This window comes from Chenopodium quinoa, unplaced genomic scaffold (genome assembly GCF_001683475.1).
Source record: "Chenopodium quinoa cultivar QQ74 unplaced genomic scaffold, ASM168347v1, whole genome shotgun sequence".
NCBI classification, from domain to species: Eukaryota; Viridiplantae; Streptophyta; class Magnoliopsida; order Caryophyllales; family Amaranthaceae; genus Chenopodium; species Chenopodium quinoa.
In genome coordinates this window covers 22732-37427 of record NW_018745190.1, presented here as the reverse complement: position 1 = coordinate 37427, position 14696 = coordinate 22732, and the positions used below count along the sequence as shown (strand labels likewise).

The 14696-nt window shown below is 33.7% G+C and overlaps 1 protein-coding gene across 1 annotated transcript; it reads right to left on the bottom strand.

Annotated features, from left to right (window-relative positions):
* Positions 1 to 9362: 9362 nt before the first annotated feature.
* Positions 9363 to 14259, bottom strand: LOC110710943 (uclacyanin-3-like). The gene is made up of 2 exons (XM_021889281.1): positions 13975 to 14259; positions 9363 to 9773 (listed from the first exon to the last, which is right to left on the bottom strand). The coding sequence occupies exons 1-2, from the start codon at positions 14126 to 14128 to the stop codon at positions 9472 to 9474; spliced, it is 456 nt and encodes a 151-aa protein (XP_021744973.1). The 5' UTR covers positions 14129 to 14259; the 3' UTR covers positions 9363 to 9471.
* Positions 14260 to 14696: the final 437 nt, after the last annotated feature.

Here is a 14696-nt window from a genome sequence, read left to right as displayed (position 1 = left end):
TAGCAAGATCCTAGGCATGATACTAACAAGATTAATAACAAATCCCAGCATGTCACTAAGCAATAAATATCAAATCTTTAGCCCTAACATATTACTAACAATCATAAATATTAGGAAGAACATAGGAAGCATCGTAACAATCATATTTAATATTAAAAAATACCCTAGACATGATACTAGGAATATCATAATAACAATGTAAACATGATTTCTACATCATAATATCAATTAAAACCATTAAAGTACTTACTTTGATGCCTCGTACTCTTTCTAATTACAAAATACACACGTTAGTAACTTCAAGGAAAATAATAAACAAATAATTAAATTAAATAATTGAAATAGAGATTTGGGACCAAACCCTCAGAAATTAAACCTTTCTTGTCTAGGGCGAAGGCAACTTCGAATATGGCTAGGTGTTTCTAGATCTTGCAAATGCGGAATTTTGTATGTGAAAACAAAGTTTAGAGAAAGAAAGAAAGAAAGATGAATGATTAAGGAAATTAAGAGAATTAATGAATGAAAACTGATTGTAGGCGAATGCTAATTAAAACTGATTGTTGATGATAATTGGTGAATGATTAAGAGAGAATTAAAGAATTAATGATTGCGAATGAAAAACTGATTGTAGGTGAATTTGTGAGAATTGCTGAATGGAAACGGAGTTTTTAATAAGTTATTTATAGAGAAATCAGCCAAAAAGATAAAATATCAAAACAGAGCACTTGGCGCACGCAAAACGAGATTGGCGCACCTAAAACAGAGCTGGGGCCAGAACCAGCTAATTGGCGCCAGGCGCCAATGGCTAGCACCAGGCACCAATGCCTAGAGTCAGGCGCCAGGCCTGTTTTTGACGTGTTTTCAAAAATCAGATAAGTTTTCCATACTGGAGGATAAAATAGTATCTTTTCCTTGAAAATGCTTTTTGATTTTAATTAAAACTCTGAAAAGTCATCAAAAGTCAATTTATCAATGCTAATTGAATTTGGAATGAAAAAGAACCTTCCAGAAGAATCTAGAAGACTAAAACCATTCCTAATTGCATTAGGAATGATAAATCATATTAGGCCATCCTCTAGATCATTGGACTGTATATAAGGCTCAAACCGGGTCAAGTTTAGTAATTTGGCCATAACTTCCTCAATATTAATCGGAATTGGGCTTATAATATATCGTTGGAAAGCTCTTGTCAAGCCCCATCCGACTACACTACTATTGGACCTACATCATGGTCCAACCAAACTGGATTGGCTGTTTTCTTAAAATAAGTTTTCAAAAATAGAGAGAAGAGAAAAGAAATTAAAACTATCCGCAATACTAGACTTTCCACACTTTCGCTTCATTCGATTATGATTCGAGGCGAAAGGTACTCATCACCGGGTTTGGTTTTGGGGAGACACATTTGTGTGTCTACAACATTAAACATCATTCATATTACATAAAATTCAAACTAAATAATGTGTGTGAAATATTTCAAAGGCAACATATATAGATTTGTTTCTTTCACAAAATGGCCCAAATAAGGCCGACATGACTTCTAATTTGCCCTATTTCTACATTGTATATAAAATGAACAATTTCTTTCTCATGGAATGCCCATATTACCTACTCTTAGGTGTCTAAGGTTTGAAATCACATCAAAAGAGAGTTTTGTAAGTTTTAGGACGGTTTTTATCTAAAATCTCCAAAATAAGGCCTATATGACTTCTACTTTGCCGATTTTCTACATTTCTTATATAATGAACTATTTCTTTATCATAACATGTAAATATTAACTACTCTTAGGTAACTTATGTTTGAAATCATATAAAATGAGCATTCTACAAAGTTTTAGGACGACTTTTATCCAAAATCGGCTATTCCACTTCTACTTTGCCCATTTTTTACATTTCTTATCTAATGAACTATTTATTTATCATAACATGTCAATATTAACTAGTCTTATGTGTGTAATGTTTGAAATCATAGTAAATTAGCATTTTACTAAGTTTTAGGACGACTTTTATCCAAAATCGGCTATTTGATTTCTTTTTTGCCCGTTTTCTACATTTCTTATCTACTGAACTATTTATTTATCATAACATGTCAATATTAACTAGTCTTAGGTGTCTAATTTTTGAAATCATATCAAAAGATCATTTTACTAAGTTTAAGGACGACTTTTATCCAAAATCGATTATTTGACTTCTACTTTGCCCATTTTCTACATTTCTTATATAATGAACTATTTCTTTATCATAACATGTCAATATTACCTAGTCTTAGGTGTTTAATGTTTGAAATCATAGCAAATTAGCATTTTACTAAGTTTTAGGACGTCTTTTATCCAAAATCGGCTATTTGACTTCTACTTTGCCCATTTTCTACATTTCTTATATAATGAACTATTTATTTATCATAAAATGTCAATATTGCCTAGTCTTAGGTGTTTAATGTTTGAAATCATAACAAATTAGCATTTTACTAAGTTTTAGGACGTCTTTTATCCAAAATCGGCTATTTGACTTCTACTTTGCCCATTTTCTACATTTCTTATATAATGAACTATTTATTTATCATAACATGTCAATATTAACTAGTCTTAGGTGTCTAATGTTTGAAATCATAACAAAATATCATTTTACTAAGTTTTAGGACAACTTTTATCCAAAATCGGCTATTCCACTTCTACTTTGCCCATTTTTTACATTTATTTTCGTATGAACTTTTTTTTTCTCATACCATGCCCATATTACCTAGTCTTAGGAGTGTAAGTTTTGATATCACATCAAATGAGCACCCAACTAAGTTTTAGTACGCTTTTTATCCATAATCGGCGTAAGTGACTTATTTACCATATTCATTCAACATGAATCTCGGCACTTTCAACATGCGTCTCATTGCCAACAACATTCTCTCTATACGATCCCTTTTCACCATGACAAACCCAAACATGATATTGAGGCCTAAACCCATGACATTGTACATGAGCCATGATGTATCAACACTATCGACCCTTGTGACATTATTACAATTGACACAAGGACAATAAAGGTAATTGACACCCGTTCTGAGCTGATACTGTGAAGCACTCTTGCAAAACTCCTGAACCCCATTAAAAAATTCCAATGTATGACGTCTACCATACATCCAACCGCAATCCATTGACGTTTTAAATTGTCTTTAAATATACCAATACATTTCAAACAAAGTATAAATGTAACATATATTATGTCAATCAAAGTACATAGCCTATATATCATTCATATCGCGTAAAAATGAATGCTCCCAAAAGGTCCTTATCACTCCAATATAACCCATCCTTGAACGTCTAATCTCACTAGTGAATGTATGTCAAATTTTCAATTTTAAGGAAAATCTGGCAGCATTTCCCCTCAGTTCTCCAAGTACATAATGTAGGTAATAACTTACCTACATATGTACCCAAAGAGCATGGTGAGAAATTGATAAGCCAAGATATTCCTTAAAATCGAAAAAGAGACATACATTCACTACCTAAGTGAAATTACACGTCCAAGAACAGTCCCAACCGGGGACTATTCAAGACTTTCTCCTATTGAGAAAGACTCGAACGGGTATCTAGGCAAATGATGATGCAAGCATTTAATAATTTTCATTTATTTAACATTCAACAATACACAAATTCATTCATTTATATAGTGCTAATAATTAAATTAACCTACCTACAATCAAACTAAGGTAACTTATATATATAGCAATCCATTATATTCATACATTGCAATTTACTAACCACATTTAACAAACTAAAATGTTAACTAATATATATTCTATTCAAAAATTTCACTTTAAAGCTACTTAAATTCAAACAATATATATATATTTATTAAAGTAACAATTAACATTATCAAATATAAAAACAAATAATAAAACAATTACAATAAAATTGTGTTAACTACTTGAAACCCTAACTTTATATTTTGGAATAAACAAACAATTAATAAAAATTAATACATATGAAACTAAAATTTATCAAGAACTCACCCTAATTTGAGAGTGAGAAAGAGAAAGATTGAGGGATGAAGATGACAGTTAGAGGGAGAGAGAGAGACATAGAGTTGTGGTGTGTTGCTTGGGCTCGGTTCACCACCACCCACTGCACCCACGAACACCACCGACAACTAGGTGCAGCAACCACCAGCAGCCTCGAGCAGGATCCACAACCCACGCAAAAGCAGCCTCGAGACCTACCCATCCAAAAACAGCCTTGAAACAACTTCTACGGGAACAAAAATAAAAAAAAAATAAAAACAAAGTGAATGGAGTGGTGGTGGTGGCGGCCGGAATCTGAAGAAGTGAGAAGAGAGGGTAAGGACGAGTGAGACAGAGAGGAGGAGTGAAGGCGCGAGAGAGCAAATTTTTTTGGGATTTTTGTGTTAAGTGAACGGCAGAGAGGAGAAGAGGGGGAAGCCTTGATGAAGCCCGCTTTTTTTTTTAAAAGGGGAAAGCAGTTTGGGGTTGAACCGCTTACTAAATGGTAAGCGGTTCCACCCTAAACCGCTTGCCATTAGTTAAATTGCAAGCAGTTCGTGCCAAACCGCTTGCCAATTCATTTCTCAATTTTTTTATATTAAGTAAATGGGAAGCGGATTATGTAAACCGCTTTCCAATTATAGCTTCCCATCACATTTATTCTACTAGTGAAGCCACCCACAAGAATGCCCACCCTAGCACCCAAAATGACCACCCTACCACCGCCAACACCCACATTCTCCACCATTAACATCACCTTCGACACATTTGACCACCCTACCACAACTAGAAAAAAGCTCATTTTCGACGGAAAAATTCCATCGGAAACTCCCCGAAATCCTAAGAAAAACCCATTTCTAACAAAATGTTGTTGCAATCGATTGTCGGAAAGGATTTTGTAGGAAAAATTACTCCTTCCGACAGAATTTTCCGTCGAAAGAGGGTTTCAACGCCGTAAAAGTCTGTCGAAAATTTCTGACGGAATTTACAATTCAATCGGAAAATGCTTGAACGAAATTAAAAAAAAAAAACACGTCGCGCCACCACTGGCACGTCGTATCACCACCTCCAACCAGCAAAAAAACCCCTACCCCAACATCAGACCACCACCAGTATCACCCACATCAAACCACCGCCACTACACTAGCCCCTAACTAACCCCCACCACCAACCTCCTTACACAAATCAACAGTCCCGAACCCGTTTCACCACCAACAACCACCAAAACCCCTACCCATCTAACCAGGCCATAACCCACACAAATGAGCCTAGATATACCACCCCACTAAGGAAAACCACCACCGCCACCGCCGAAACAAACCATCACAACCCAAAAATTAACAAAAAAAAAAAAAAAAAATTAAAATCCCAACACCCAAAAACTGAACCCGAACAACCACCACAACCACATATATTCGGTCTAGTAAACATGAAACCCGAAAAAAATGAAAACAAAACAAAAAAAAGTTGAAATTCAGAACAAAAAACTTACCACAACGATTCGACCAAGAACGTCTTGAAATTGGTTATATGAGGCCAAATTTGACCATGAAAATGCTAGATCTAGCGTTTCCATGGTCGAACTTGACCTTAAAACCATAACATGCCGGGAACTTGGTTGGGGTTACAAGGATGCTTTGTAGCCTAGCTTCGGAAATCAACAACGAAGGAGAGATAAAGAGAAGAGAGGGAGTAGCGAAGGAGATCAATAAGAGAGGGAGTAGCAAGAGAGCAGAGATAAAGAGAGAATATTGATGAAGATTTAAGAGAAAGAGAAAGTGCGGCGATGTAAGGGAAAGAGGGGAGAAAGAAAGGGAGACTGAAATGAGGGATTTGATTTAGGGTTAGCTATTTATATGATTTTCTTTTAAAAAAAATTATAGTCAGATGTCTTTTCAACATAAAATTCCGTCAGAAGTTTCCGACAGATTTAAATCCGTCAGAAATTAATTTAGTTTTGAAGTATTTTCCGTCGGAATATATTTTCCTACGAAATTTCTGTCAGATTTATTTGAAATTGTCGGAAATTTACGACGGAATATTTTCGTCGGAAATTTCCGACATAATTTTATTCCCTCGGAAATTTTACGATTTGCGACGGATTTTCGTCTCCGTCGGAACACTTCCGTCGGAACACTTCCGTTGGAATTCGGCCTATTTTTAGTAGTGTACCACCACCAACACGCACATACTCCAGCAGCAGAACCACCGCACAACCACCGCGCAAAAACATTTTCCACCCTACCACTGTTTACCCACCCTCTAACCACCACAAGATCTGAAACATGCGTAAAACCCACCCTACCCAACTCACAACCACCAAAAATCCACCGTGTAACCACCTTCTCACACACCACCCTCTCACCACCTTCTCACGCACCACCACATAATCCAAAACCACAAAAAACCCACCACGTATCCACCTTCTCACACACCACCACCAAGATACAAAACCCCCACGCACCATAACCATCAAAAACCCCACCCCACCTAATTTTATGCTATCCACCAAAACTTACACACCACAAAGATACCTCTAGACACCTAAAAATGTCTCCCCAAAACTCAGCCCAAAACTGATACCCTTTCACTAAAACAACCATATCTTAAAATATAAAAAACTTATAACCTGACTCTAATTGCATTGGAAAGAAGACTTGATAATCTTTCCAACGATATAATTTATGCCCTATTACGAGTTACAGATCAAAATTTATAATAATTTTAAAAATGCGTTAAAAAACTAGATTTGTCACGTCGCGGCATAAACATCGCGCCACAGTGTTATGTGACGTGTCACGGCACGCTGTATCGTGTCACGGTATTTTGCAGCGCGACACAATTTTTTTCTAGGGTTTTTCCTTCGCAACACTTCACTTCTAGGGTTTTGTGCTTTACCCTACACACTTTCTCTATAAATACGAACCTGATTTCTTCACTTTCGGGGCACCAAAAATCATTTTCTTTCTCCGTACACCAAAAATATTCTCTTCTCCCTATTTTTCCTAAAAACGAGCCTCTCTTTTCTCTCATAATACTTCCCCTAAGCACTCCAAGGAGTCTATACAATACCCGAGGTTCCATCCTTAAACCAAGGCATGAAAGGTAGAATTAACTGAGGGTTTGGACCAAATCAACTCTACTTTTAATTTAATATAGATATGATTTATTATTTATTGAAGTTGCTTACATTTTATTCATGATGAATTCAAGAAAATGAGAAAAGTGAGTAATTAATCACTTAATTAATGTTATTTTTATTCTTGTTGCTAGCATCATGATTAGGGTTTATTGTACTTTGATTTGACTAACGTTATTATTGTTGTATTGCTTCCAATGTTGATGTTTACTCTATTATTTATTGTTGTTCACCATATTGCATGTTAAAGGGAATATGTAATTGAAAATCACGCTTAAATAAGATAATTTGGATAACCGATTTAGGTTCCTTTTTAATCTTGTTGTTTAATTAAGTGATCACAATATTTTAGAATTATGTGGTGCATTAATATTCAACCAATTTTAGCATAATCATAGTTTGGAGCGAATTGAATATTTTATTTGTATTTCTTTGAGATCGCATGAATCACTTTTCACGATAAGAATCGAGTAAAGACCAATACGAGCGAACGTGAATCCATGACTCACTTCGTACCATCATCCCCGATTCTCCTTTCGTGGTTCCGAACCATATGGAGTTAGTAATCTCATAGATTATGAATGGGGTGTAACCTTCATGGGTCAATGGTTGTTGCCTATCATTGTCCCTTTTTTCGTAGTTGTCTTAAATGATCTGCAAACGATTTACAAGTTCTTTAAATCTTGTTGGCATATCTCTAATTTGCTTTGTCCTTAATCGTATATGTCAATTCCCATTTCCTATGAGTGCCAAGCATATTCACACTTACTAAACGTAAGCGCACTTCGAATGACGCCTACAATACCCAACACCCATTTCATAACCACGATCTTTCACCATGCATTTTTGCTTTAGATATGAGATTTCAAGGAGGAGTGGCGACTTTGAAAAGGGAAGCAAGGAGCTAGCGGCTTTGATCAGGGGAGGCGGCGACTAGATCTTAGTGGTGGTGGTGGAGTGGTGGTTGTGAGAGAAGAGAGAGAAAATTGTGTTGCTGGTGGTTGAGAGGGAGGCGAGAGAAAAGTTGGTGATGTTGGTGGTGGATGTGGGCTATGAGGGAGAAGAGATAATATTGGTTAGGGTTTTTATGATGAATAAATTTATTTAGGTTAATAAGTTAATAGGTGGTTTATTGAAGTTAAGTAAGGGTATGTTGGTAAATTCACACAAAAAAATTTACTATATTAGAAAAGTTTTTTTTTTTTTTTTTTGGTTGCACATAATATGTAGTTTCCGTTTTGGGAGATTGTTGCAGATTTTATGAAACAGAGGTAGTTTTTAAGAATTAATAAAAAAATGATATTATGATTCTATATGTTTGTATCTATTTAACAACATATTTAAAAAATTTATTTAAAACGTAACCACCCTCTATCCCAAAATAACTAACACAATCAAACTTGGCACACATGTCAGTGTGTAAAAGTTTGACCATAAATACTACATAGTAACAGGTGTACGTGGTGGGTTCTATTCCAAGAATCCGTTAAGTGATTGTGAAATCTAATTTTTGATTAATTTTTTATATATAATTTTTGTTGTCATAATTAAAAAAAAAAAGAGTAGGTGGTAAAAGTCTTTTTTTTGTTTTTTGTTTTCCTTTTTATTATGTTAGTAAAAAAAACTGTAGTCAAATTGAATACTAGCTACCTCCATTTTTTATGAGTGTTATTCTACTGTATCTATGCAAACCAAGGAAAAAAATTTGGAACTTAGTAATTTTGTATTAAAGAGGAAAGATATAGAGAGTAAGAGATATATTAAATAAAATTTGGTCCCATGTAAGGGGTCGGGGTCGTGGATAATAAAGTGGGTTGGGGCCATAGATGATAAAAAATGAATATAAAGTTGTCATAAAAGGAATAAAGTAAAAATGATTGAAAGTAAAAAAAAAAAAAAAAAAAAAAAAAAAAAAAAAAAAAAACCTTTTAATAATGGTAAGTGAGTAAAAAGTACGAAAATGAATTGAAAGTAGTATATGAATATGAAGAAAAGTCCAATTTGTCAATTATTCTAAAACTGACAAAAATTCAGAATCAACAATGTTATGTATTTGTAAATAAAAGTAATTGTTTTGTAAATTTTGTCATGTTGATAATTATTCTAATTTTGTATGGATTATATTAATATAAATTAATAAATAGGTAGTTAAAAAAAAGTGAGTTTATGAATTTAAGACAATTCCAAATAAATAAATATTGTTTTTCAAAGTAATGACATGTATAACGCCTTTAGGATTAAGGGCTATATATAAACATTTAATTGATTTCACTTATTAATATTAATTTTAAAATGCGTGACAAAATTTTAAACCAATGATACATCATCTGCGCTGCCTCTCTCTAGGAAAGGAAAGCAACCAAAGCAAGTGGCAAACCAATAATCAAGGGAGCCACACTCGAAAGCCCTACGGCTCCATTGCCACCAGTCGGAGTAGACATTCCGGGAGCTTTAGCAGTTACTTGTAGCTTCATGCCTTTAGCACAATGTCCAGGGGTGCCACAAATGAAGTACGATGGACCTTCCTTCAAAGTAATGGTGGTATTTCCACCGGTGTGTGTTTCAAGAGCATTGCTAGAAACACAATTTTCGTAGTCACTTTTGCTTACTTCTTCCACAGTGTGTGTGAAATCGTAGATAAAAGCTGGTATATAAAATTACAGTCAAGTTTGGTTACGTAATTGTTAATTTAATGTAAATATAAATATGTACTCAATTACTTATGCATAAATGTCTAATATAAAATGGCAAAGCGCTAAGTTTTAAATGATGAAGTTCACGTAAAGGTTCTTAGTTCATCAAAATTCTCATTCAATCCTTTTTGTTATTTTGCAGTACTTACTCCAAAGTCCGTACAAATGTTATACTCCCTTCATTTTTTTATTTACTTCACTTGGTGATAGGTGATGCACTGAGTTTTAGGAGAGTAATATAATATTATAATGGTTAAATAATTTATTATATATAGTAAAAGTAAGATGTAGACCATGAAAGAGAAATTATGTGAGAAAGAGTAGATATTTTTATTATATAAGTAGGGACTATGGAGGAGAGAGAAATGATAAAATAATTTAAGTGGGGTTTAAAGTAGGAGAAAAATGATAAAATATACTTCATCCGTTTTTTTAGTTGACATCATTAGACTTTTACATTATTTATACAATACGATTTGACTAGTTTTTGTGGTTTATAGATTCAATAAAACATATTCATGTAGAACTTGTTTGAATCGTTTCAATGTATATTTTCTTAATATCCACTTTTTATAATTTTATAATGTAGATGATTAGAGATATTAATCATTAAAAACATGTGTTGGCAACCGTGACAATATTAAGGTGTCAACTAAAAAAAAACCAGAGGAAGTAGTATAAAGTTACCATATAAGAGCATCCACATAGCTACATGTACATACATGTAGCTTTGGGTTAGCACATCATAAATCTTCAAGCTACATAATTTAAGCTACAACCTCGACAATGGTAACTACATTCTTTTGTAATAAATAAACCATAAAAAAAAAAAAACAAATAAATATATAAATTATATTAAACAAATAAATATAATAGCATTGGGTAGAGTGAAACTATATAGCTTTATAAAGCTATATAGTTTGACTTAGGTACAAGAGGTTGTAACTCCATAATTGTTAGCATGTAGCTAGCAATTATTTAGAAATTGCTAGCAGGATCTTATGGACAACCATTGTGGATGCTCTATGGAAATAATGCATTTAAACAAAAACATCCATGGAAGTTATGCATTTTAAAAAAAATGGAGGGATCTTACTAGTTAATTAGTATTTATTTGGTCCAAAATTAGGGGTCAAAATCTTCCTTATAAAATTGTAATTAAAAGGTATAATATGCTTAGTAATTAGACATGTTAAAAACTAATCCGATCTGAAAAAACTCAATTTATATTTCTACTTGTATAAAATAATAATTTAACATGACTCAGTTTTTACAAAATTCAACCTAACATGACCTGATCGATTGTTGCTAACTAAACTCGACCCAAGTATTTGAATCTACATCTCTAGGAGTGAGACAACTTTTTGAGTTGGGCTATGCCCACGTTATTACATGAATGAATAATATCTATATACCCAGGCCATATATTTTATGATTAAATTTCACTTTTATTTGATAAATATTGATAACATGTAGAGGATAATTCAACAATGAATTGAATGAAAAACTATACGAAGTATTAAACACACTTTGTACAACTTCCTTATTTTTAAAAGAAATTCTCAATAATAGCCATGTAAAATTACATATTTTAAAAGTAATACAATTTTTTTTACAAATTCTACCAAATAGCATTACTTTTGATAGGTTTCTCTAATAACATGACAATATGTTTGTAATAATTAAACAACTAATTAGCTTGATTAAAAAAGAGTTAACATAATAAATAACAAAAAAAAACAACAACCACGCCACCACCTTAGTCTGTTCCCCACCTCAGCTAGCCCTCGTCAACGAATACTACCCATGAAACCATGCACTGACGACAGCCCACCTCGAACCCTGAGCCACCCCCTTTCCTCCGAACCACCTTCCCCCTCCCTAAACCCCTCCCCCCTGAAAAATTCTTCCTCCCCATCGCGGTTGGTGCCAACCAAAACCCTATCCCCGATGCCGGCGAACACAATTCTCCCTACCCATATAGTCTCCACCCCGTTTCCTCCCCTTAAGCCACCACTCAAAATCCTTAAACTCCCAAATAAAGAATCTAGAGTTTCGATTTGGGTTGTAGGGTTTCGGGGTGGTGGTTGGTTAAATGGGGGGGGGGGGGGGGGAGAGTAGAGACGGTAGGGGTGGAGCAAATTATTTTTAGCAGCGTATGGGAGGGGGTTTTGGTGTCGGCCAGTGGGAAGAAAGAGTTATTCTAGGATAGGGGATGGAGTTTTAAGGAGTGGGAGGATGGTTCAGATCAGGGGATGGGGAGGGTGGTTCAGGAGTCTAGGTCAGGGTCGAGGTCAAGGTATGGTGTCGGGGGTACTACGCACCGACAGGGGATGGTAGAGGTGGGGAAAAGGGTGGCGGGCAGGGTGGCTGGGGTCTTGGATGGGGTGTTTGGTTTTTTTATTGTTAATTATTAGGTTACTTCTTGTTTAATTAAGTTAATTAGTTGTTAATTACAAAAATATTGTTATACTATGGAAACTTATCAAAAGTATTATAATACTATTTGGGAGAATTCGTAAAAAATTGTATTGCCATTGAGAATGTACAATTTTACATGGTTACCAATGAGAATTTTGCTAATTTTAAAGTATAATACAACACAGAAAAATTATATGTTTATTAACAAATCTCATATAAAGTCTATTTTTACTTTTTAGTAAAGATATACATAAAATTTAATTTATGATTTAAATTTCACTTTAACATTTTTTGAAATGGAGAGATTACAAGGGAGCTTAGACCTTCAAGAGGAATAATAAGACAGTAGGATCTTATGCCCACCTACTTATTATTTATTTTATATCTAGAGAGATTATCAATCATGATTGAGGAAAAGGTTAGAACTAGAGTTTGGAAACCTTTCAAGATCACTCCTTAGCTCTATCTCCATGTCTCCTCTATTTTATGCAGATGATGTGTTCTTATCTAACAAAGCTTCTAATTTAGTCCATTCTTGAGGTGTTAGACGAAAGTGGTAATAATGTAATATGTCTAGTTTGAAGATCAATTTTGTTAAGTCATCTATGATTTATCCTTCAAATATGTTAAATGCATTAGAACTGAAATTACTTCTAATTTTAACCTTAAACCTTCCTCTTCTTTTTATAACTAGGAGTTTAAATTTCTTCTAGTATACTTTAAAAAGCTCACTATTTTGGCCTTTCAGAAATCTTGGTGTACAATAAGAGTATAGAAATCTAAACTTCTCAGAAGAGGTACCTTTATAATTCTGTTCTTAATTCTTACCTTTTTTACCTTTAAAATATTAATAATCCTTTTTTATTTAATTTATATATTTCCAAGATTTCTTTTATTTTATTTTTTGTTTTTTTCTTGAGATTGTAAGAGAGTTGCATATCACTATTGTATGATGGCAAATTTAATTATGTTTAAGTTGGGAAAATACAAGTTAATCTGTTAGATAAACGAATTTTTGTTAATCTGATGGCATTTTTGTAAATATATTGAAAAAGCAGGGTCATTTATTCAGTACTTTTGGTGAATTATCCAATTAATGTTTGCAACTTGCTTTTACTGTTTGGTGAGGAAATTACACATGTACCCCTCAACTAGTACATGAAAAGACGCATATGCCCCTCCAGTGGTACTTGAAAAGACAATTATACCCCCACATTTTGTTTATCTGGGGAATTAACTGGGTATAGCTCGTTTAAGTTTTTTAATGATCATTTAATTTATGTTTATCTCATGAGTAGCACGCTTGCGTAAGAAATAAATTTGAAAATAGAAAATTTTGTCAAGAACTACCATTTAAAGCGCGTGTTTTGAAAACAACTACCTATTTAAAATTTCTTTGAAAGAACTACCACAAAATTGTAAAAAGTTTAAATAGCACTACCACTCTAATAATTTCATCTATAATATTCGACATGTAGGTTCCACTTTTACCTTTACCTCATAAAATCACTATCTAAATTGACTAAATTACCCTTCATAAAGGTAAAAAGTGAGACCCAAACGCCGAAAATTTTAGCCAAAATTGTTAGAGTGATAATGCTACTTAAACTTTTTACAACTTTGTGGTATTTCTTTTTTTAAAAAAATATTTTCAAAACACATGCTTTAATTGGTAGTTGTTGACAAAATTTCCTTGAAAATACAATTCAACCAAAGAAAGAGAAAACTTACTAAGCTTATCACCAGCACTTAGCGATCTGGTGGTCCATATTGTGTAGTTAGTGGCTAAGTTCCAATAAACGGGGTAATTCAAGGGAGGATAATCCATGGCAAAGACCGACGGTGTGGCCATCAGGATCACAAGAAACACTGCTGCAAACGCCATCACTATGTAGATGCTGTATAAGCTATGTATCTAGAGGAGAAGCAAGACAATTGTTTACTATATGTTCATCTTAAACGGGGCAGCATGTAACATTATATAGAGAAAATACTCAAACTAGTCTTAAAATGACCACGAAAACTAGGATTTGAACGAGATTTGTTATTAGTTGGCTATAATGATGTTTATCCAACTAATAATGTTAAATAATTACAACGTCATTGTATAAACGAATTGAATCACAACTAAGGTATAATTGTAAAGACATTCAATTTTGGGTTGATACTTGCTTAGCTGTTAATCTGTTATTCTTATGCACGTTTGAGTAATGATTCAACTCTACTAACTATATACAAGTATATAGTATATAGTATCAGAGTATGTACCAAACACTATGCATATAATTATACTTAATTTACTTGCCTCTGAAAATTTAAATCCTTTTGACTTGAGCACAGGTGACCTCCATGTTGTTACATGGTGTGCACGTCTTAATGCATTGTCCTATGAATAATTTGTTATATATTTCTTGTAGCGAAAAAAAGTGTTGAAGCTTGAAGGTTTTGATGAT